Source organism: Rutidosis leptorrhynchoides, chromosome 3 (assembly GCF_046630445.1).
Source record: "Rutidosis leptorrhynchoides isolate AG116_Rl617_1_P2 chromosome 3, CSIRO_AGI_Rlap_v1, whole genome shotgun sequence".
NCBI classification, from domain to species: domain Eukaryota; kingdom Viridiplantae; phylum Streptophyta; class Magnoliopsida; order Asterales; family Asteraceae; genus Rutidosis; species Rutidosis leptorrhynchoides.
Window position 1 is genome coordinate 28,453,867 of NC_092335.1, and position 23,272 is coordinate 28,477,138.

Sequence of the window (23,272 nt, forward strand, 5' to 3'; positions counted from 1 at the left end):
TTATCCTTACGTACGTATATGGATTACACTATCTTATTCATATCATCAGCCATACTTGTCGTCATCATTATCTAATTATTTTTTCTGTGCTTTTACTAATTAACATAAGAATTACTGTAATTAATTTTGCCATTCAAAATCGAATTTAACAACATCCGGTTCAATCAACATAGAACTTCAAACTTGGTCAAGAGAGTAGCCAGAAGGTATGAAACATTAACCGACTGCTGGAGAACTTGAAATCACCGCCGTCATTTTTTGTCGGATAAACATCAATTCAGTTTTTTTTTGGACGGCGACACCAATTCGGGTACTTTGTAAAAGAAACGATCCTTTGGAAAGCAATTTAACGGATCAACCAACCTTTGACGGAACAAACGCCCTACCCTTCTTCGGAAATCTAGCATAGATTCTTCTCAATCACACCCACTCCCGCCCCTTTATCAAAACAAAGTCCCTCGCCTGAGAAAACAATGGAAACCACATCTGGAACCGGTCCACCAGGCTCAACTGGTCCAACTGAGACTGAAGTAAGTGTATCCCTTGAACCGGAACCAAACCCAACAGAATCAAAGCCCGGTCCAACACTATTAACGGGCCCAGAATCGGAGAAAGAGCTCATTAACAGACCAGGTTCTGTTAAATTTGAGGCTTAAGTTAAACTTGAGTTACTTTAGGAAGGAAGGGAAGGTGATTCTTACAAACTTGTTTTTGTCCATCTACCCCATTTTATATAAATTGAGTATTATACCCCTCAAATTAATTTACCGTATATCCGTCTAACTATTACGGAGTACTTACGTACGGCGTTATACCTAATAAATAAATCATTCTATCTACCCCAAATTAAAACCCTATCAGCTTCATCATTGTTTTAAATCAAAACCATTCATCCTTCTTCAGCGGTAGACCAAAAAGCTTCATCCCAAAACCTTAACCCCAATCGTTCATCTTTTAAACGTTTCCAACCCAGGTATAGATTTCTCTTTCGCTCTACAACTGTCAACCGCCCCTTCTTGTTCTTGCTTTGTTTGATTTCTACGGTTACATTGTTGAAAAATAAAATAAAAAATCAACATACAGAGCTGCGCTGTTATTTTGGGATTCAACTCATGAACACTTTAAAGTTACAAACACTTGAAGATTCAATACTAGGGTTTCTGGAAAATACTAATGAACAATTAGTGGATTCCGGTGTGTTCGCTGCTCAACGTGGATTCAGCCACGACGAAATTGTGAGTGTAATCCAGAGCCTCATTGGCTCTGAATTCGTTGTTGCTCAGGTCCGTTTTTATTCTACCTAGTACCTACTGATTTTACTGATAAAATTAAGATCATTAATTTGAACTGAAAATGTACAATTATTTGATTATCCATCCATACATTATACATATACATGCGTTTTTTATATAGCCTATTAGTAGAATAGAGAGATGGCAATTAACAGCTGAAGGCAAAACCTATGCCTCTAATGGATCTCCAGAATTTCAACTATATTCAGCTATTCCATCAGAGGGTATTTCATGTGCAGTACTGAAGGTAAAACAATTATTATTATTATTTTTTATCTGCAATAGTATGCAAATATACTCAATAATAAATTGTTTCTTTAATTATGCAGACAAAATTGGGGGACTTGGTTTTTAAAATAGGTTGGCAGCAAGCGATAAAAAATAAATGGGTGGAGATGGGGAAGCCACAAGTCTCTAGAAAGGTAAACTTTGTTGCGTAATACAGTAGTATTAATTAAGACTTGAATACTCAAACACATAGATTTATGCGTCGTTAAGTTAGTTTTCTTATTGACATAGTAAAAACTACATCTGAAAATTTTGACTTGATGTAGGTTGATCATGTTGAAGATACTGTGAAGGCCATGCTTTTAAAGATAGATGATGGAGAGGTAATTAACACAATGTCCATTCTGCAAAAATAGAACATGCATTTTTTTATTATCTATGTTAAGTCACATATGTTAACTCTTCCTGAAGATTATGTTGAACGGGTCAGACATATTCATGAGTCTGGAGGTTATGGTTCAAGAGGGTATGCATATGCTCTTTTTATAGCACTTGTGCCCTTATATGTTGTATTTTTTTAGCCCCCATATATAATAAAATATAATATATGTATTATTATGGTTATGATTTGTTTCTTCCTAAAGGTTGTAGAACATGTGTATTGTATCTGTAGGTATGGATATGACTGGAAAAGAGAGGAAGCAAACAAAAACCTGTTAAGAACTCATACAACTGCTGTGTCCTCAAGGATGCTGTATGCTCTTGCAAAGGTTTTAATATTTTCCGGTTCTTGTTTAATTAATATCATGTATTGTTTAGGTGATAAAGGATTATATATTAACTATCCTGTGTATGAACATGTTAATGGTTGTACTTAGCAGAAACATTTTGAAGCCAAAAAATACTACAGCATCGACCGCGTTTTTCGAAACGAGGCAGTTGATAGGACTCACCTTGCTGAGTTTCATCAAGTAGAAGGTATTATTGAATATAGCTCGTGGTTGTATGAATTACATTACATTTCACATTTCAGTGTTGTAACTAATATTATGATTGATGATTCATTACTATTGTTTTAGGGCTAATATGTGATCGTGGACTTGGTCTTGGGGACCTGAAGGGTGTGCTGGGTGATTTCTTCTCTCGTTTAGGTGAAGTATTATATAGTTTTATTCTAATACGTACATTGAATTAACAATAATACATTGATCATAAATCATAGATAAATATGCCGTATTTTGTTCCTGCAGGAATGTCTAAGTTGCGTTTCAAGCCTGCTTATAACCCCTACACCGAACCCAGCATGGAGATTTTTGGGTAAGACTTGATTAGAAGTTTTTTAATTGTGAAAGTATGTTTAACGTTCGTTAAATAATGTATTTTTTTTATGTTGGGGCAGTTATCATGAAGGCTTAAAGAAATGGGTTGAAGTAGGAAATTCTGGGATGTTCAGACCTGAAATGTTACTTCCTATGGGACTTCCTGATGATGTCAGCGTTATTGCATGGGGACTTTCCCTTGAACGGTACTACGTGAAAACCTTTTTTTTTTTTTTTTTTTTGGTAATTTAAAAGAGGAACTTATCTTATACTCGATTTCAATAAAGGTCTTCAACCTGTTTAACTGTAAAACTTTTAGTTAGACTTTTTGGCTCAACCCATTTGGTCTGTTAAAGATAAAACTTTATGTAAATGACCAGTTTGATAGGTAAATGTGTGCAAATAGCAACCAGGCAAGTTTTTTAACTACCGAGTTTGATCGGTTGCTATATATTTAGAATGTTAAGTGCATGTTTCAATAACCATATGTTTAGGTTTTATGATTCAAATGGCAATAATTGTTTCCAAATAGTCCAACTGTACAACAGTATATTAAAATCAATCTGTTTTCACTCCAGGCCAACTATGATTCTCTATGGCATCAACAATATCAGAGATCTCTTTGGGCACAAGGCATGCGCACTTTTTAAAACCATCTAAGTACCTTGTTTTCGGTCATCATAATTCAAAACGTGTAATGTGATTATTCTATTCTGTACGTTATTTTTTGCAGGCGGATCTCCAGCTCATCAAGAGCAATGGCATATGCCTTATTGGTCTATGATAGAGAACATGCCAATAATAATGAGGCCAAGCCCAATACATGGTCAATTTCTTTATATATTAGCGGTGTTAGTCAGTTAGGGATCATTCAGATTCTATGCATGAGTTTTGGCATCTGCTATTGTAGTTTGGGGCGGGCAGGAAGATAGCTTTATGTTTCTTCTCTGAATTAGAGCAGGCAGAGGATTAGATCCTTCTGATTATTGTTACCTTTCCAATATTAATATTTAATATAAAGTATAATACTACAACTTAATTTCAGAGTTTGAACCACCATTTCGTTAAATAACAATTCAGAGTTTGAATGATTGTCTCCATTAGTGCATTATATGGAGTTATCAACCATTTCAACAATCGGAAGCCTGAAATACCAACTATATAATCTCTCGTATATTTCATTTTTTGCCCGTTCAATCTCTCGTCTTTTTTGCATTTTTGAAAAATATACTGAACTTTTATGGATCTGTTCATCGGTCATATGTCCAGGGCAGCCGCCAAATACATCCAGAAACCTTAAATCAGGATCGACAATCGCTTGCAAAGTCATGCTTTGATTATTCTCTTTGTCACACCAATAATTGGTTGACCGGTCAACGGATGGGTGAGGCATCAAAACATGAGTGGTGTCAATATCACTACAACAATTTGGGAGGCACCCGATCTTTTCAAATTTACATTTGGGAGCCCGGATATAGATGGGCGAGTATAAAAATCTATCTATAGTTTCTATTAAAATTCTAAAATGATGATGTCATTATTAGACTAATTCCTTTATTAAAAAAATCAAAAAATAAAAGAAAAAAATCTAAGCAGGGTGAATGATGTCATTAATTTAAATAATTTTGAATTAAAATTAAATTTTATTAATTAATTATTATTATTAAATCTTATTAATAATTATTTAATTATTAAAATTAAATAATTTTGAATAATTTTTAATTAATTATTTTGAATTGAGTACAAGAAGTTATAAAAGTAGGTAGACGGAAATCGATTCTATATTTATATTTTAATTTATACTTTTAGTTTATAATATAACAACCAATATTATCTCTTATGATTGGATGTTGATTGTTTAATACGCATTTTAGGTGTTTGATGATATGTTAAGCTGACGAGTTTTTTAGTCGGACTCTGTGATTCCACGTGTCATTAAACTAAATGACTTTAACATTTACATTCATTTAACACCTAAAACATATAATTAAACTGTTTCGTTTAAACGAACCCGTGATTCCACGGGTCATTTCACTAGTTTAATATATTTTTCATTATCAAGCATGGGTAAACACTAAAAAAAAACCTTATTTTTTGGTTAAAAAAAAAAAGAAAAAAAAATTAGTGTAAAATTATTTTTCCCGTTAAATTGTGATACCCTATATTCCGCCCCTGGGGCTAGTCCTTTTGATATCAAGGTGTCTACTAAGCGTTTGTTTATTTGAACAACTGTGGTTTGGTTTAGGCCGAGTGAACTTCCAACCACTTTTAACGATTCACCTGATCCTAACCTTGTTAGAACACTGGCAATCATATCATGTAGGCTCAATGGGTTTCCATTTAGGTCAATGAAGCTTGACCTTTTGGTTATCATTGAACGAGAGAACGGATACTTACAACGTTTTTATTGACATCTTAAACATGGGCTCAAATGTTTGTGATTCTGGGGATTCTTTTAAACTCCTGTGAATAATACAAGTCAAACATACATGATTCTGATTAAGGTTTATTGTTATCTTAATTATCTTTATCTACACCATAAAATGAAAAGATCTAGTGCGTTTTGACTTTAACGTTGACTTAAACAAATTAACGATGAACTTTCTAATGGAACTGAGCTCACATACTAGTCACAGTATAAATACAAATGTACCTAACTTTTTTTTTTTTTTTAATCGATTTATGGTGGCGTTTGTACAGTCAGAAATAGTTGAGTTTTGACTTCAAAAGTCAAACCCAGTACTGGATATCATCAGTAGCACAAGTAATGACTAGATTCAAGACAACACAAACTAATGTCGTTGGATATTAACACTTCAAACATAAAGCATTGCACTTTTTGAAAATTTGTGATCATGAAGGTGAAATGTCCCGTTCTTATTGATTAAAAACGTTCCATATTAATTGATTTCGTTACGAGGTTTTGACCTCTATATGAGACGTTTTTCAAAGACTGCATTCATTTTAAAATAAACCATAACCTTTATTTCATCAATAAAGGTTTAAAAGCTTTACGTAGATTATCAAATAATGATAATCTAAAATATCCTGTTTACACACGACCATTACATAATGGTTTACAATACAAATATGTTACAACAAAATAAGTTTCTTGAATGCAGTTTTTACACAATATCATACAAGCATGGACTCCAAATCTCGTCCTTATTTAAGTATGCGACAGCGGAAGCTCTTAATAATCACCTGAGAATAAACATGCTTAAAACGTCAACAAAAATGTTGGTGAGTTATAGGTTTAACCTATATATATCAAATCATAATAATAGACCACAAGATTTCATATTTCAATACACATCCCATACATAGAGATAAAAATCATTCATATGGTGAACACCTGGTAACCGACATTAACAAGATGCATATATAAGAATATCCCCATCATTCCGGGACACCCTTCGGATATGATATAAATTTCGAAGTACTAAAGCATCCGGTACTTTGGATGGGGTTTGTTAGGCCCAATAGATCTATCTTTAGGATTTGCGTCAATTAGGGTGTCTGTTCCCTAATTCTTAGATTACCAGACTTAATAAAAAGGGGCATATTCGATTTCGATAATTCAACCATAGAATGTAGTTTCACGTACTTGTGTCCATTTTGTAAATCATTTATAAAACCTGCATGTATTCTCATCCCAAAAATATTAGATTTTAAAAGTGGGACTATAACTCACTTTCACAGATTTTTACTTCGTCGGGAAGTAAGACTTGGCCACTGGTTGATTCACGAACCTATAACAATATATACATATATATCAAAGTATGTTCAAAATATATTTACAACACTTTTAATATATTTTGATATTTTAAGTTTATTAAGTCAGCTGTCCTCGTTAGTAACCTACAACTAGTTGTCCACAGTTAGATGTACAGAAATAAATCGATAAATATTATTTTGAATCAATCCACGACCCAGTGTATACGTATCTCAGTATTGATCACAACTCAAACTATATATATTTTGGAATCAACCTCAACCCTGTATAGCTAACTCCAACATTCACATATAGAGTGTCTATGGTTGTTCCGAAATATATATAGATGTGTCGACATGATAGGTCGAAACATTGTATACGTGTCTATGGTATCTCAAGATTACATAATATACAATACAAGTTGATTAAGTTATGGTTGGAATAGATTTGTTACCAATTTTCACGTAGCTAAAATGAGAAAAATTATCCAATCTTGTTTTACCCATAACTTCTTCATTTTAAATCCGTTTTGAGTGAATCAAATTGCTATGGTTTTATATTGAACTCTATTTTATGAATCTAAACAGAAAAAGTATAGGTTTATAGTCGGAAAAATAAGTTACAAGTCGTTTTTGTAAAGGTAGTCATTTCAGTCGAAAGAACGACGTCTAGATGACCATTTTAGAAAACATACTTCCACTTTGAGTTTAACCATAAGTTTTGGATATAGTTTCATGTTCATAATAACAATCATTTTCTCAGAATAACAACTTTTAAATCAAAGTTTATCATAGTTTTTAATTAACTAACCCAAAACAGCCCGCGGTGTTACTACGACGGCGTAAATCCGGTTTTACGGTGTTTTTCGTGTTTTCAGGTTTTAAATCATTAAGTTAGCATATCATATAGATATAGAACATGTGTTTAGTTGATTTCAAAAGTCAAGTTAGAAGGATTAACTTTTGTTTGCGAACAAGTTTAGAATTAACTAAACTATGTTCTAGTGATTACAAGTTTAAACCTTCGAATAAGATAGCTTTATATGTATGAATCGAATGATGTTATGAACATCATTACTACCTTAAGTTCCTTGGATAAACCTACTGGAAAAGAGAAAAATGGATCTAGCTTCAACGGATCCTTGGATGGCTCGAAGTTCTTGAGGCAGAATCATAACACGAAAACAAGTTCAAGTAAGATCATCACTTGAAATAAGATTGTTATAGTTATAGAAATTGAACCAAAGTTTGAATATGATTATTACCTTGTATTAGAATGATAACCTATTGTAAGAAACAAAGATTTCTTGAGGTTGGATGATCACCTTACAAGATTGGAAGTGAGCTAGCAAACTTGAAAGTATTCTTGATTTTATGTAACTAGAACTTGTAGAATATATGAAGAACACTTAGAACTTGAAGATAGAACTTGAGAGAGATCAATTAGATGAAGAAAATTGAAGAATGAAAGTGTTTGTAGGTGTTTTTGGTCGTTGGTGTATGGATTAGATATAAAGGATATGTAATTTTGTTTTCATGTAAATAAGTCATGAATGATTACTCATATTTTTGTAATTTTATGAGATATTTCATGCTAGTTGCCAAATGATGGTTCCCACATGTGTTAGGTGACTCACATGGGCTGCTAAGAGCTGATCATTGGAGTGTATATACCAATAGTACATACATCTAAAAGCTGTGTATTGTACGAGTACGAATACGGGTGCATACGAGTAGAATTGTTGATGAAACTGAACGATGATGTAATTGTAAGCATTTTTGTTAAGTAGAAGTATTTTGATAAGTGTATTGAAGTCTTTAAAAAGTGTATAAATACATATTAAAACACTACATGTATATACATTTTAACTGAGTCGTTAAGTCATCGTTAGTCGTTACATGTAAGTGTTGTTGTGAAACCTTTAGGTTAACGATCTTGTTAAATGTTGTTAACCCAATGTTTATAATATCAAATGAGATTTTAAATTATTATATTATCATGATATTATCATGTATGAATATCTCTTAATATGATATATATACATTAAATGTCTTTACAACGATAATCGTTACATATATGTCTCGTTTAAAAATCATTAAGTTAGTAGTCTTGTTTTTACATATGTAGTTCATTGTTAATATACTTAATGATATGTTTACTTATCATAGTATCATGTTAACTATATATATATCCATATATATGTCATCATATAGTTTTTACAAGTTTTAACGTTCGTGAATCACCGGTCAACTTGGGTGGTCAATTGTCTATATAAAACATATTTCAATTAATCAAGTCTTAACAAGTTTGATTGCTTAACATGTTGGAAACATTTAATCATGTAAATATCAATCTCAATTAATATATATAAACATGGAAAAGTTCGGGTCACTACAGAAGGACCCTAAATCAGCATAGTTCTAACGCTGAAGGAAGTTCTTATTGACTTCTCGTCGTTCATATTGACGAAGAGGTATCTACAAAGTTACAAAACAAATCTTTGAAAAAACAGAGGTACAAATGTGGTAATAAGTCATGGATGATGTGGTCAAGTAAAACAGACCATCTATTTGCAAAAGTCACCTAAGACTAATATGTGGTTTCAGGATTTTCAGATTCATTTAGCAACCATTTTGGCCCATGTATAAAGAAGGCTACAAGTATTAATGAACGTGAGATATCATTGAATTCAACACTAAGAAAATGTGAATACAATACCGAACATCGTATTTAGCACGATTTATCCACCATAATCACTCATTCTTGCAAAATGATTTCCTTTTATTTATTGAACTGAACCCTAACAGCATTTTGTAATTACAAAATTAAGGCCGTCCAAAACAGCAAATAGAACAAGCCAAAAAAAAAATCAGTCAATGTCTAACAAATTTATGTAAAGTTATATTAAAAATTCAATACCACAGATTAATATACCCCAAAAGTATCTGAATCGATCTCATACATAATCCACAAAGCTAAAATCCTCAGTTGAATAATGTTGATCATCAGTGTTTTGATCATCTAGGGTTCCAAACTTCTGCTTGAATGTATCTTATTTTTGTAACGACATCAAATGCCTCTATATATACAAATACATATATTCACGATTACACTTATACGTCAATTTCATAAAAATGTAAAAAATAAAAATAAATAATTTGATTCTTGGCGTTTCTAACGATCGAAAGGTGTTTAATTGAAATCGTTACCTGTAAAGCATCCGCCGAAACTAGTAAAGAGTAATTAATCAGAAATTACTTGTAGTTCAACATCTTCTTCACATCAAAATCACGTGGTCTCATTTTCCCTGATTACTGTGAACCCAAAACCCTAATTTTCCTTTCACAGTTTTCCTAAATTTTGTGTTAGTGTCACAAGCTCTAAAGTTTTACTACTTTTCATTTCAGCCCTCGAAACTTTTCTTTTTCTATTTTTCTCCACAATGGTTTAAAACCCGGGTCAACAAATATATACATCACACATATAAAGTTAACTAAGGTTGTTTTTAAGGGGTGTTTGTTTTTGCGATTAGAACTGATTTTTTAATTATCACGTTTATCAAAACACAAAAAATCTCATTTTATTGTTTGGGAAAGATATGTTAAAAATTGATTTTTTGCGATTTTAGGTCTCTAAATCGTGATTTCCTTGCAGTAGGTGATGAGGTACTGCCTACAAAACGCAGTTCCCCAAAATATTTCACACCAATAAACATTACTATTTTACCCTTTTTATACTTTTTACAAAATCATCTCTCTTTAACCCTACTTTTATTTCTTCTTTATTCCTACAATTTACTGCACTAATTGCTTTTTGTGATTTTGTCTACGGCTTAACGTATTTCTTATGCCCTTTTTTGCTTTCTGTCTACTACAAATTCAGCATACACATTAGACAATTTCTTATATTAATGATGTGACCATTCATTTTTATTCATTCTTGTGCATTATAGTAATTAATAATTTATATATACTTTGATGTATGTACTCCTACCTATGCCTATGTTATATGTTGACTATCATTTACGGAGTAATATTATTTTTATGTTATAATTATAATGGTAGACGGAGTATTACGAGTACGATCTTTATCAATTACGAAGTAGTTGATTACAAAATAAATACAGTATCATGATAAATGTGTTGAAGAATGTATACAAGTATCTCATGTGTTATATAATTTATTTATTAATGTTTAGAATTTGGTGTAGTATATCTCGATCTATTTTATATTTGATAATAGTTTTTACATTTTATGAAAAAATTATTATTAAATCATTGTATATTATTTGTAAAAGGAATGTCTTTATTGGTAACTTTGCATGTTAGATTATCAAATAATATGATTTTCCCAAACACTTAGAAAACTGATTATCTGATTATTGCGATATCAAACAGCATAATTAAATCCAAACACTATTAACTAAAATCACGTTTTGATACAGCTGATTATCTGATTCTGATTATTTAAGACGCATAATCAATTTTCAAAACGCAAATCCAAACACCCCATAACTCTAGCAGCAAATGATACACTTTGAGTGATGTGGAAAGATCATGAACCGAAGCTAAATTAAGAATCTTCTATTCTATCTTATAAAAGAGAGTTTACGCTGAGGTCATCGACTGCTTCCAAGAGTTGTAACATATGCTTATAAAGTTGTAACATGTCTCTAATAGATAATTTAATGATGTCATGCTTTTAATAATTAACAACAATAAAAGTTAATCATATCAATAATAATAATAATAATAATAATAATAATAATAATAATAATAATAATAATAATAATAATCATACCTATTTAGAGCTGTACGTTCTTAATGGTGACTCATTAGATCCATAATTACATCCGAAGAAAATATATGTGCAATTATATTTTCATAAAGATTGTAATTAAAAAAAAATTTTCTTTCGTACAAACTGTTAATGATGAAAATATTTTAACGGGTAGGTAGTACTCGAGGAATATTTAGATTTTACATTAATAAGTTACACTGTACATTCTTCGAATCTGATTCAACGGTCATTTACTATCCTACTTACAACCACCGATATACATATCCGTTCACCACAGAACAATCATTTCCATTCAAATCTCATATTTGGATTTTGATCTATCAGAATCCAACAAGTGGCATAACGAAGAAAACATTGGATAAAATAAAAAGTGTTAGAAACAAACAAATTAACTATTATTGGATTCTGATAGATCAAAATCCAAATATGAGATTTGAATGAAAATGATTGTTCTGTGGTGAACGGATATGTATATCGGTGGTTGTAAGTAGGATAGTAAATGACCGTTGAATCAGATTCGAAGAATGTACAGTGTAACTTATTAATGTAAAATCTAAATATTCCTCGAGTACTACCTACCCGTTAAAATATTTTCATCATTAACAGTTTGTACGAAAGAATTTTTTTTTTAATTACAATCTTTATGAAAATATAATTGCACATATATTTTCTTCGGATGTAATTATGTCTCTAAAAGATAATTTAATGATGTCATGCTTTTAATAATTTAATTTAATTTAATAATAATAAAGATTTAAAATTTAAAACAATTCCAAATTATTAAGGAAGCTTACACAGTACGGTTTTATTTACACATGATACGGCCTTTCTTCTCTTACCGATTTTTCCTTTCACTACGTTCCTAATTTGAATTTTTCCATTCACTGCGTTCCTAATTTGAAATCTGGAATTGATTTCAATATTGCCTCTTCATTTACCAGATCTATCAGTATGTGTACTCTTCGATTTCATCTTGGGATCTATCTCAATCTCATTATTTGTAACCTTTTCTCAATTTATGAAACTCGTGCTGAAGAATCTTCCTAAATCAATGTTTCGATTATGAAACTTTGATTTTTTTTTCCTTGATTTTTCATATGTATATGTAGAGGTAGTGATGGTTATGGCAAAGAAAGCGACGACGGAAAATGTAAGTTTTCTTTTCTTCAGTAAATCATCATTTTGTTACAATCTGTTACAGTTTGCTCGCTAGGGTTTTTCATTTGTTAGCTTTTTGAATATACTTTGATGACGATCACATCACATGTGTATATAAAATTAAGAGTTTAAGGCTGTTGATATAATTATAAATCGTGATTAATTGTGACTTGGAAGATGAAGAATTTACAGATGTTGCATCCATAAGGTTAGTAGCACTATGTCTAGGGTTTTCTTACAAGTATGTAAAGTTTGGGAATGTAGTGGTAGTAACCATTGCACTATTGTTTTATATATGCATATGAAGTGTTTGATGAAATGACCAAAAGAATAACTTTAACTTACATTCATTGTGATTTTTCGTTTTCAGCAGATGAAGTTAAACCAATCAGTTGTATTCATTGGTAATCTATATAACTTACAACGTACATAATTGTTTTTGAAGAAATAAAGATCATAAATTGATGTTTTTTTAATATGATATGATGCAAGGTGCTGATAGTTTGTTGGCCTACAATTAGAGTTTTCGCAAGAACATTCGGTCTACAAATTCTAAGAACAATGATCACATTGACGAAAAGCGGTGAGTCCTTTTTTTCCTTTTATGGCACTTGTCTCCAATCGTATTCATTCAAGCTTCTTTGTATAAACAAAGTCTTCTATAGACTGTTTACCATGAGAGTTAATGACTTCTTTCTATGAATGGGTTTTGATATTATAGGAGTTGGGCAAACGTATACCCTTTCCATTGGCATGTTTATAAGATTTTTCATGATAAAAGAGATTTGGTGGAAGATGTCATTGCAACAAAACTATATTCTGCTTACATATGATGATAAGGACTGGATGCTTGTGGGAGATGTTTCGTGGGAGTAAGTACATAATTGTATTGTTCACTTAGCATGTTGTTACATACTATTATTGTTGTGACATTTATTAAGGCACCCAACTCAAGTAGTTAGCTCATTATTATGTGTGTTAAGGTTTCTAAACTTAGCAAGCTTTGATACAAGAACATCTCACTTGAGCGTCATAGAATTGGGCCGTTTATATATTCGAAATGTGAGTTAAGTTGTTTTAGTTTCAATCTGTGATCAGAAGTTTTGTGGCCAATGCTAAATGAGTATGTTTTGAGTTTGTGGAATGGTCTACTACATATAGTTAATGCAATTGTCAATCAGCCCTTGTACTTCTTAAGTTTCTTAGCCCATGTTCAAAATTGTTAATTAAGGTTGCACCTATTTTTTTGTCTCATATTTTGAGATGTTGAAATAGTTGGTTCAAGTATTAGTGTTATGTTTGGATTTGTTTTGAATTAACATCACTGATTTGGTTCAAGTATTAGGGTTCTGTTTTCATTTGTAATTAAATATTCATCAAGTAACTTGTGTTAGTTATATTTGTGTTCTGTCACCCAAACACTTCAAAGTTTAGATTTTGATGTCTGAGTATTATTTGAAATCAAGTTATTGTTTGTTTTAGTTTATGATACTTGAACGTTTGATCATTCTGTAAGTGCTTTCAAGAGTTCATTGTGGTGCTAATTTGTTTGCAGTTATAACGGACTTTTGACAAAGAAGATATGAAGCTAGAATGTCGAAAGGATATTTAAACCATCTGATAGGAGCAAAAAATAACTGCAGTAATTTTGGAGTTCCTAATGGATGCTAACATGCACTTAAGTGTAAGATTATTAAGTGATGTTTCTGTGTTTCCCACATCGGTTGGAGAGGCAAAAACAAACGCCCATATATGTGGCTTGATACCTCTTCCTCACAGGACGCGTTTTAAACCCGTGAGGGCAGTTGAGTCGCTGGTGGTTCGCTGTTCCCAAAGTGGACAATATTCTGTGGTGGTCCTGGCTTCTGTCTCCGTTGCCATCAACATATGTTGGAGTGTTTGTACTTCATCCGATTTACCTTTGTAATTTCTTATTTGTTTTTCATATGCAGGTTAACAAGCTTGGCCGAGGAATTAACCACTGAAAAGTTTAAATACGTATAAGCAATTTGGCAGACTTCTCATTTTTCACCTCTCAAATACTCCCTATAATGCATAGGTCGATGTTATATAACCATATTTGAAATTTCATATATAGCTTTAAGTAGCAATTTGTATAATGCATCTAAATTCCATAGTTTACCTCTCAAATACTTCATATAATGCACATAGATTCTATTTATAAGTATATAATGCTTAGCAATCTGGAGCCATTTATGGTTATTTTGTGCATATAGATTCAGTTAGATGTGGTTTTTAGTTTTGAAGTCATTTTTTTTATGTCTTTTTAACTAACCCGTGAATTCACGGGTCTTTAAACTAGTAGTGTTAAATTTGTGACGTGTGATGTGATAAAATATGATTGTTAGTTTAGTAGAAAAATATAAGTTAATAATATACATAAATATATGTCAAAATCTTATTGGTCAAAATAAAAACAAACACCTCCTTTTTTTCGGTCAAGAGTGAGATGGTGACGCTGCATTAGGGCGTCACTTTTCCTTCAAATGAATCCATGTCATCTAACGCCTAAATTTCACGCCGCTTTAATTCTAGTCTAAATTAATATAACCATAGTTAATTATTAACTAGTTTATAAGCTCGAGAGATCATCAGTGAATATAAAACTGAATATAAGTTTAAAATATATATGTATATGAATAAACATATAAAAGTAGTAAAATTATGAGATTTGGTCATACATATCAAAATTTTATAAAAGTATGTGTAAATTAAAGTATGTAAATAGTGAGACCAAGCTGTAATACATAGAGTTAAAATTACTTTAAAAGTAACAAAATATTTTAAATAACTAGTAAACAGAATGAAATGTCATGGTAATTATATAAACTAGGAAGTGGCCGTTGGCCCACTTCGTTGGACCAGAAAATTTGAGCCTACTAAACGAAGTTTGTTTAAAAAAAAAAAAAATTACTGTAGCGGGTATTATAGTGGGTACTGTTCATTCGTTTATATATATTGTAAATGTAAATGATTCAGCACATAGCAAGTATTTTCATTTTAAGATATTTATTAATGGTGGAAATGTTTAGTAGGAAAGTATCATTTTGGAGGGAAGAAAAGTAAACTTTTGACCCATATATTCATTGATGAATATATTTTAATAATATAATAATAATATTAATATTTAATATACATCATTATTCAATAGACAAAATTGACTATTTTGTCCATGTGTTTTTTGCTTTTTGTCCGTTTCGTTCTTGTATTTTATTTTCTGCATTTTTCATCCTTAAAAGCATTTTAAAGTCCTAATTTCATCCCTTACCCTAATGAAGGTTAACTGAGTCCGTTAAAACTATTCACATGGACTATCTATGTAATCTTTAACTAATTAAATTACAAAAATCAATTAAATTACAAATAATTTTTTTTTTTTTTTTGAAAAGCAAAATATATTATTATTAATGGAATATTTAATTACAAGATCCTATACTCATCTATACAATGAAATGGAGATACATGTTGTGGGGAACTAAATTATGAGGGTAGCCGTCGGATACCATAAAGACTAGCGAGGGCATAAGAACTTGAAAAAACAAGCCGGGGTAGAGAGAGGGACAGTGACGATCAAGCGCCAACAAAGTTACTACAGACTAACCCGATTAATCGAACCCTCAGTAGAAGATATAGTATTCGAGGGCTACGCTTGAGAGTAGGAGCGTATCAACCGATGCCGACACGATGTGGGGGATCCGCCACAAAGAATGAAGGATTGATGAGCCATTGGTGCCATATGATAGGTTTCTTTTTACTCAATCTTTTGGAGATCCAGCTAAAACTTTGAGATTGAATTTCGGAGAGGATCGATGCAATGGACCAGACTTTTTTGGAGAATACTTTTGCGTTCCTATGTTTCCATAACATGTAACATGTAATCCATTTGGTTGCTTGCCATATTGAAGAGCCGAGATTGTTGTGTGTGAAAGTTTGCTTATTGATGATAGCGTCATTAAGGTTTGAAATTAGTGAGTGGTCTTGGTTCCACCAATCTAGTACGTGTTTCCATATTTGGGCCGATTTTGGACAAAGAACAAGAGAATGCTCAATGGTTTCTATGTCCGATTCGCATAAAGGGCAAAGGATGGAGTCGAGATCAATACCACGTTTGTCTAATTCGAATCTAGTAGGTATCTTTTTTTGAAATGCTCGCCATATGAAAATGAAGACTTTTTGTGGTAGTAGATTGTTGCGGGGAATCGTCATGTTGAGGGTATTACCACCAAGCTTAAGGGAGTTTATCAAGTGTGCCATAGATTTGGTGGTGTAAGTGCCCGAAGGGTCGAGAGAACATTTCCAAGAGTCGGGTTTTTCGGACAATGTCACGGAGGAAATTATATTGTTTAGTTCAGTTAATTCATTGAGAACACGGCCGTATGGAGATCGTGACCAGCACCAATTACCGAGTGAAAGTCCATTATTTTGCGTGATTCTTTCAGCGACTGTTGCTTCTTTATTGGACTCGAGCATGTATAACCTGTGGAAAAGTGTGCTGAAACGTTCCGACCCAAACCAAATGTCATTCCAAAATTTAATAGAGTCACCATTTCCGAGGCATTTTGTGATGGCAGTAGAGAAGGAAGTCCCGCATTTGTTCGCAACCTTGCCAGCTTTGATGATTTCTTTCCAAACTGTGCGACCTGAAATATTCCTGCAAGAAACGTCAAATTCCAACCCCCCCTTTCCCGTATATACTTGTGATAATTTTAACCCAAAGCGCATTTTCCTCGTTTTTAAAACGCCACCACCATTTGCATAGTAGTGAGATATTTTTGCTAAATAGGGAACCCACGTTTAACCCACCGTTTTCGTAAGGAAGTAGAATTTGATCCCATTTTACCCAATTAATTTTGTTTTCAGAGGATGTCCCACCCCAAAAGAATTTGCGTCTTTTGGCCTCAAGGAGATTAAGGATGGAGGTAGGTGCATGGAAGAGAGAGAAGTAGTAGAGCGGTATACTACTTAGTATGGATTTAATGAGGGTGAGCCGACCTCCGAAAGATACGGTTTTGGCAGCCCAATCGGAAAGCCTTTTATCAAACTTTTCCACAATAGGATGCCAAGATGAAGGGTGTGATGAGGGGATACCGATAGGAAGGCCGAGATATGTGAAGGGAGTGATACCGGTAGAACAGTTAATGTAGTTTGCCATTTCTTCGGTTTCGGGAGGGGAAGTTCCGATACCGAAAAGTTTACTTTTTCGGAAATTGACTTTGAGTCCAGAGATTTTCTCGAAGCATTTAAGGAGTTTGGAAATGTTTTTGGCGTTCCTTTTACTCCATTCCCCGAAAAAGATGGTGTCGTCAGCATACTGTAGGTGGGTGACCGTGACGTTGTCATTCCCTACATTGATACCATGAATATGGCCATTAGAAAGTGCCCGTTTAGTAAGAATGTTGAGTCCTTCCGCGACGATGAAAAAGAGAAAAGGTGAGATGGGATCACCTTGGCGAATGCCCCTTTCAGGGGAGAATTCCATTGTGGGAGAGCCATTAACAAGGATGGAAATGGATGAGGACGAAAGGCACGCACGAATGAGATTAATCCATTTCGGACCAAATCCCATGTAGTGCATGGTATTAAACAGAAAGTTCCATTCGATGCAGTCAAAAGCTTTTTCAAAATCAACTTTAAAAATCAGACCTTTGCATTTTTTTCGTTTAAGTTCGTCGATAATTTCGTTTGCAATAAGAACGCTGTCTAGGATGTTGCGACCTTTGAGGAAGGCTGTTTGTTCTACCCCAATGACCTTGTGGATGACTTTGGCGAGGCGATTAGAGAGGATTTTGGTTAGAATTTTATAATAACTGCCAATAAGACAAACAGGACGGTATTCGTTCAAACTGATGGGATTAGGTTTTTTGGGTATGAGGGTGAAGAAAGATGCATTGCAGCCTTTGGAGATTTCGGAGTTGGTCCAAAACCATTCGAGTGCTTTAATGAGATCGTGTTTAATAAGGTCCCAGTATTTCTTAAAGAATTTCATATTAAAGCCGTCGGGACCGGGCGCCTTAGAGCTATCACAATTGGAGAGTGCGTCCCAGATTTCTTTTTCGTTGAGTTCAGATTCGAGTATGAGATTATCCTGGGGGGAGATGTATTGAAGGTGGGGAGCATTATCGAAGGGGCAATGGTTATTAAGGTTATTGGATTTGAAGAGGTTTTTGTAGTAGAGGTATGTTTCTTGTTTTATGACGTTGGGGTCTTCGATCCAGGATCCGTTAATGGCTATGCCGTGTATGTTGTTTTTACTTGTGCGTTTTTTAATGTAATTATGGAAGTATTTTGAGTTTTCATCGCCTTCGAGGGCCCATTTAATTCTTGATTTTTGTTTTAGCATGTTGGTTTTAGTTTTTTCTTTTTCGAGGTGAGAGAATTTTTCATTTAACCAATTATTTTTCTCTGTTTCGGACAAAGGTCTAGATTCAGCAATGGCTTCCCATTCGTTGATTGCATTAAGGTGATCTTGGATTTGGGAGTCGATGTTATCAAGTTGTGTACTATGTTTTTTGAGTTCCATTTTTACATTTTTGAGTTTGTTACGAAATACACAGTCAGGGCGGTTTTCAGTCGTTGGGAGTGACCATGCCCGAGTAATGACGGAATCAGCATCTTTAAGGTCGAGCCATGTGTTAAAAACGCGAATAGGTTTAGGTCCGGAGTCAGCAAAGGTATTCCTAAGGAGTATGGGGCAGTGGTCCGAGAGGTCACGGTCAAGAGTTTTGGAGGAGATGTTAGGCCACAGTTTGAGGATTTCATCGGAGACAAGGAATCTGTCTAGTTTACTAAACTTCATTCTTTTTATACAGATTCGAGTGAATTTTTTTCCGCCGAGTGGCAGATCAATGAGACCGGAATTGCTAATGAAATTGTTAAAGTTATTAGCCCAATGTTGATTAAATTCACAGTTCATGCGTTCAGAAGTATTTCTGACTTCATTAAAATCACCGAAGATGATGAATGGGAACGTGAGAGAGTTTACGAGAGAGGATAGTTCTGACCATAGTCTGATTTTCTTGGATGGGGAATGTGGGCCGTAGACGTTGATAAGAGCGATCTTTGAGTCATACCCCGCCCATGACCCGCATATAGCAAGGAAAAATTCTCCCTCGATAGCATAATCGAAGGAGAATATATTACAATCCCATATCGTAATGATACCCCCTGAAGCACCAACCGAATCTTTTTGTACGAATTTGAAATCCGAGTTTCCCCAGAATGATTCAATGATATTATCTTGGGTTTGTTCGCATTTAGTTTCTTGTAGCCCTAGAATTGTGGGTTTCTCTTTATTACAAATACGCTGTAGCCAACTGATTTTACCCATTTGCCCAATACCCCGGATATTAAGAGAGATCGTACACATTTATAACAAAAAATTATGAACGAGGAGTAAGGAACGAGATTACCTTGAGTTCCAACGGATACCGATGCTTTGCCCGAATTCGTTTGTGTCGAGGCTAGCGTCTCTTGAGGAACCTGCTGAGGCTTTGGTGTTGATACGCCTAGAAGTGTTCTCCGAGCTGTGGGTTGGAGTTTTGCCGCGATTCGATAATTGAGAAAACCTTAATTTTTGTCCACTCCTGGCTAGGTGTTTGATATAGAGCATGTTCGATCTAGGACGAGTTTTTGGATTAGGATGAGGGGCCACAGGTGGGATATGGTTCGAGGTGTTCTTCTTAAGGATATCGTCTTTGATACATCTTTTGAAAGGGTGATCTTTATCTTTTGGGATCAAGATGGATTTTGCACGTGCAGTGGATTTTTGTTTCGTTTTGGTTCTGGCTTTGCCAATGGAGAGTAATTCGTCTAGGTTAAATGGATCAGAGGATTGTGTAGGAGGTGGGTCAGGCATGAGGTTCACAGGCGAGATGTGCTGATGCTGTTTCGGGGAGTTATGATCGTTTGTAATTGATTCAGGGTTAGGAGTGTCTGGATAAGGTGGGTCGATAGTGCTCGGGATGGTGGGAATAACAGGGATGTGGTTTGATGGGCTATTGTTATTGGGGTGTGGGGTGTTGGGCTGAGAGGTGGATAAATTGGGCTCAATAGGATCTGATAGAGTGGGTTTAAAGCAATTAATTGGGCATGGCGTTGCCTGGGCTATGGTTGGATCAGAGTTAATTGGGTTATCAGTAGGGTAAGATGATGACTCGGGTACTGTGGAGTCGCGGGTATTAATGGTATCATTAATGTCATCGTGGGTAGCGGCATATGAGGGGACAGAGACGTTAGGGCAGTTAATGTGGGGAGTTGGGGAGTTAATGTTGAAATTGCAGGTATCCATGCGTTTCGAAGGTTGGGGAGAAGGTGTATTTTCCGGTAAAATGTCACCGGACTTTAGATCAAAGTTGTTTCCAGGATGAGGTGTTTCGTGATTATGTACCGAGGGATCAAAGTGAGGAATATCATCGACTGGATCATCATCATCCATATTCGAATCCTCCTCAGAAATCGGTTCGTTAATATCTGATCCATTATCCGAATTGGATTCGTAAGGCAAGTCATCGTGATAGTTAAACATCGAGAAGTTTTGCACTTCTTTAACAAAAGTCGAGACATGCTTGGATTCGTCATGGATAATAATAGCTTGCCCGTCAATATGTTTGAAGTCCGTAGTTTTAATGATAACCGAGCCGTGAGATAGATCTTGGTTACAGTCGTTGGTAATAGAGCAATTAAAGGTTTCGACGACCTGACCCCAATTACAAGCAATATCACGGAATGTAGACTCCAACCAACATGTGATCGGGACACCGAAAATATTAATATAAGCTAGCCGGCCAGAATTGGAGTATTCTTCCGGGTCCCAGGGGGTAATATCATCTAGCCAATTCCATAATGGGTGCCTCGGGTTATTAAGCATATCGAGGGCCGGGCGTTTATCCTCGTACACAAGCATAATATCATGGCCCCCGAGATATTTGATAGTGAAACCGTCAAGGTTTTCGCTTTGACAAATCTCGTGGAAATATTCAAGATATTCTAGGTCCTTGACTTTACCAATAACCGCGTGGCCCAAAAGATCGATAAGAGGTTCGTTGTGGTTTACCTTAATTGCAGGGATTTTGGATGTAGCCGACTTTTTATTGGTGGTTGCTTCCTTGTAACTACGATCGTCGGTGGTATTGAAAGCGTACGGTTTTGATTGCCGTGGAGTTACAGGTTTGGCGGTATGTTTATGGTTAGTTTTTGTGTTGGCATTAGGGTTATTATCCCATGCCTTGTAGACTTTGAGAAGGAAATCACCAACAACAACGAGACTTAGACGTCTTGCAAGCGAATCCTTGTGATACTCAGGCACATCTATAAACCGAACAAAACCGAATTTTTTGCCACTTTTGAGGGTTTTTTTTTGGGATGTAGACTTCATGTATGTTGCCATATTGCTTAAAGATATTCCAGAAGTCAACCGAGGTCCAATTATCGGGAAAGTTATGAAACATGTACGAGGTGATACGGGTCTTATCAATGGGTTTCAATGATGGTGCCGTGTTGGTATTAGGTTTGCCGTGTTGTTTGATGAGGTTAATAGCGGCTTCCCTCTGTTTGAAGTGGTTGTATATTAGGTTAGAGGAAGAGTTTAATTTGGTAATGTTGGGTTTCGAATTGTGAGGGCTGGAGTTGTTGGAAGATTTAGATGGTGGTTTTCGATTATTTCTATCAACGGTAACCCAGATGCCCTCATTGACAGGGCGGTAATGGATGTGATTGGAGGTGGTGCCGGAGGTGTTCGACCGGCGGCCATTGGTATTAGGTGTGAAAGGAGATGTGTGGAATGGATACATGGTGGAGTGTAGATCGACAATAGGAAAGGAAAACAGAAAATAAAAACAGAACAATAAGAGAAAAAAAACAGTAAATTAGTTACCGGAATAGGTTGCCGGCGGTGAAGACAATAGATGGGAGAGAAGAGAGCGCATTTTACTAGTTATATTACCGTATGCTTATGATATTGTAAGTGAACTCATCTCTTCCGCAAAATTCTTGTTATCGAAGTATTAAAAATATGTAACTTTCGTAATAAATTAATTTGATCGAACAACAAATAAAGGGATACAACAACTATCAATAGCTTATGATATACAAGGATAAAAAACATAAAATAATATAAACCTAAGACAATGAAATTAGGTGTAATTGTGTAAACCATACGTGATTACGTTCGGCTAACAATTTGTGATCCTGTCAGCAGGAAGTTTGTTTACGTTGGTTCTTTTAATTATACGAACAAACATTGCAAAAATTTACATACATATGATTATATGAACAAACCAAAATATATATCTCGTTCAATCGCTTACATAACATTTGAAAACATGTTCATTAGAATTCATCTGTTTGTTTACTACCCCTTAATAGTTTGATCTACATCTATGTAAATTTGTACTGTATATCTCATTTTTATCTAATCTAAATTCAATAACATGTATTTTAGAGATGGTCTTAATGTAAATTTGTAAACCTTATATGAGTTGTTCATCTGTCATAACTAAGCATCACATTTTGGTCGTTTCGTAAGCTTTAATATGTACATGTGTGTATATATATGTTGATTAGAGTTCGAGTAGGTTTGTGATGCAGCGGAGGTGTACAAAATATACTATTATTGTTTATTACGAAATACGACGAAATATTACACAAGTTTTATATATTTATTTACAAATGGAATATACCTAAACCTTGCTACAACACTATAGGCAGTGTACCTAATCGTAGAGTAGTATAGTTTTTAGTAA

At 34.2% G+C, this 23,272-nt stretch overlaps 3 protein-coding genes across 6 annotated transcripts; 2 read left to right on the forward strand and 1 right to left on the reverse strand.

Moving 5' to 3' along the window:
• The first annotated feature begins 884 nt into the window (after nucleotides 1–884).
• Nucleotides 885–3,623, forward strand: LOC139899810 (phenylalanine--tRNA ligase alpha subunit, cytoplasmic-like). Its single transcript, XM_071882645.1, has 12 exons — nucleotides 885–1,283; nucleotides 1,414–1,539; nucleotides 1,622–1,714; nucleotides 1,847–1,903; nucleotides 1,967–2,046; nucleotides 2,194–2,290; nucleotides 2,402–2,498; nucleotides 2,600–2,671; nucleotides 2,771–2,837; nucleotides 2,920–3,045; nucleotides 3,418–3,472; nucleotides 3,573–3,623. The coding sequence occupies exons 1-12, from the start codon at nucleotides 1,113–1,115 to the stop codon at nucleotides 3,621–3,623; spliced, it is 1,092 nt and encodes a 363-aa protein (XP_071738746.1). The 5' UTR covers nucleotides 885–1,112.
• An 8,681-nt stretch (nucleotides 3,624–12,304) lies between these two features.
• Nucleotides 12,305–14,142, forward strand: LOC139899608 (uncharacterized). Of its 4 annotated transcripts, none has more exons than XR_011777604.1 (5): nucleotides 12,305–12,504; nucleotides 12,886–12,916; nucleotides 13,005–13,095; nucleotides 13,234–13,384; nucleotides 14,068–14,142. XR_011777604.1 is itself a non-coding variant. In XM_071882427.1 (5 exons), the coding sequence occupies exons 1-5, from the start codon at nucleotides 12,472–12,474 to the stop codon at nucleotides 14,096–14,098; spliced, it is 330 nt and encodes a 109-aa protein (XP_071738528.1). In that variant the 5' UTR covers nucleotides 12,305–12,471; the 3' UTR covers nucleotides 14,099–14,142. The 4 variants fall into 4 exon arrangements, 2 of the variants coding, with proteins under 2 accessions (XP_071738528.1, XP_071738529.1); XM_071882427.1 differs by having other exon boundaries at nucleotides 12,883–12,916; nucleotides 13,015–13,095; XM_071882428.1 differs by lacking the exon at nucleotides 12,886–12,916.
• A 2,057-nt stretch (nucleotides 14,143–16,199) lies between these two features.
• On the reverse strand, nucleotides 16,200–17,003 carry LOC139899811 (uncharacterized). Its single transcript, XM_071882646.1, has one exon. It carries the CDS (start codon nucleotides 17,001–17,003, stop codon nucleotides 16,200–16,202), a length of 804 nt encoding a protein of 267 aa, XP_071738747.1.
• Between the last annotated feature and the right edge of the window lie 6,269 nt (nucleotides 17,004–23,272).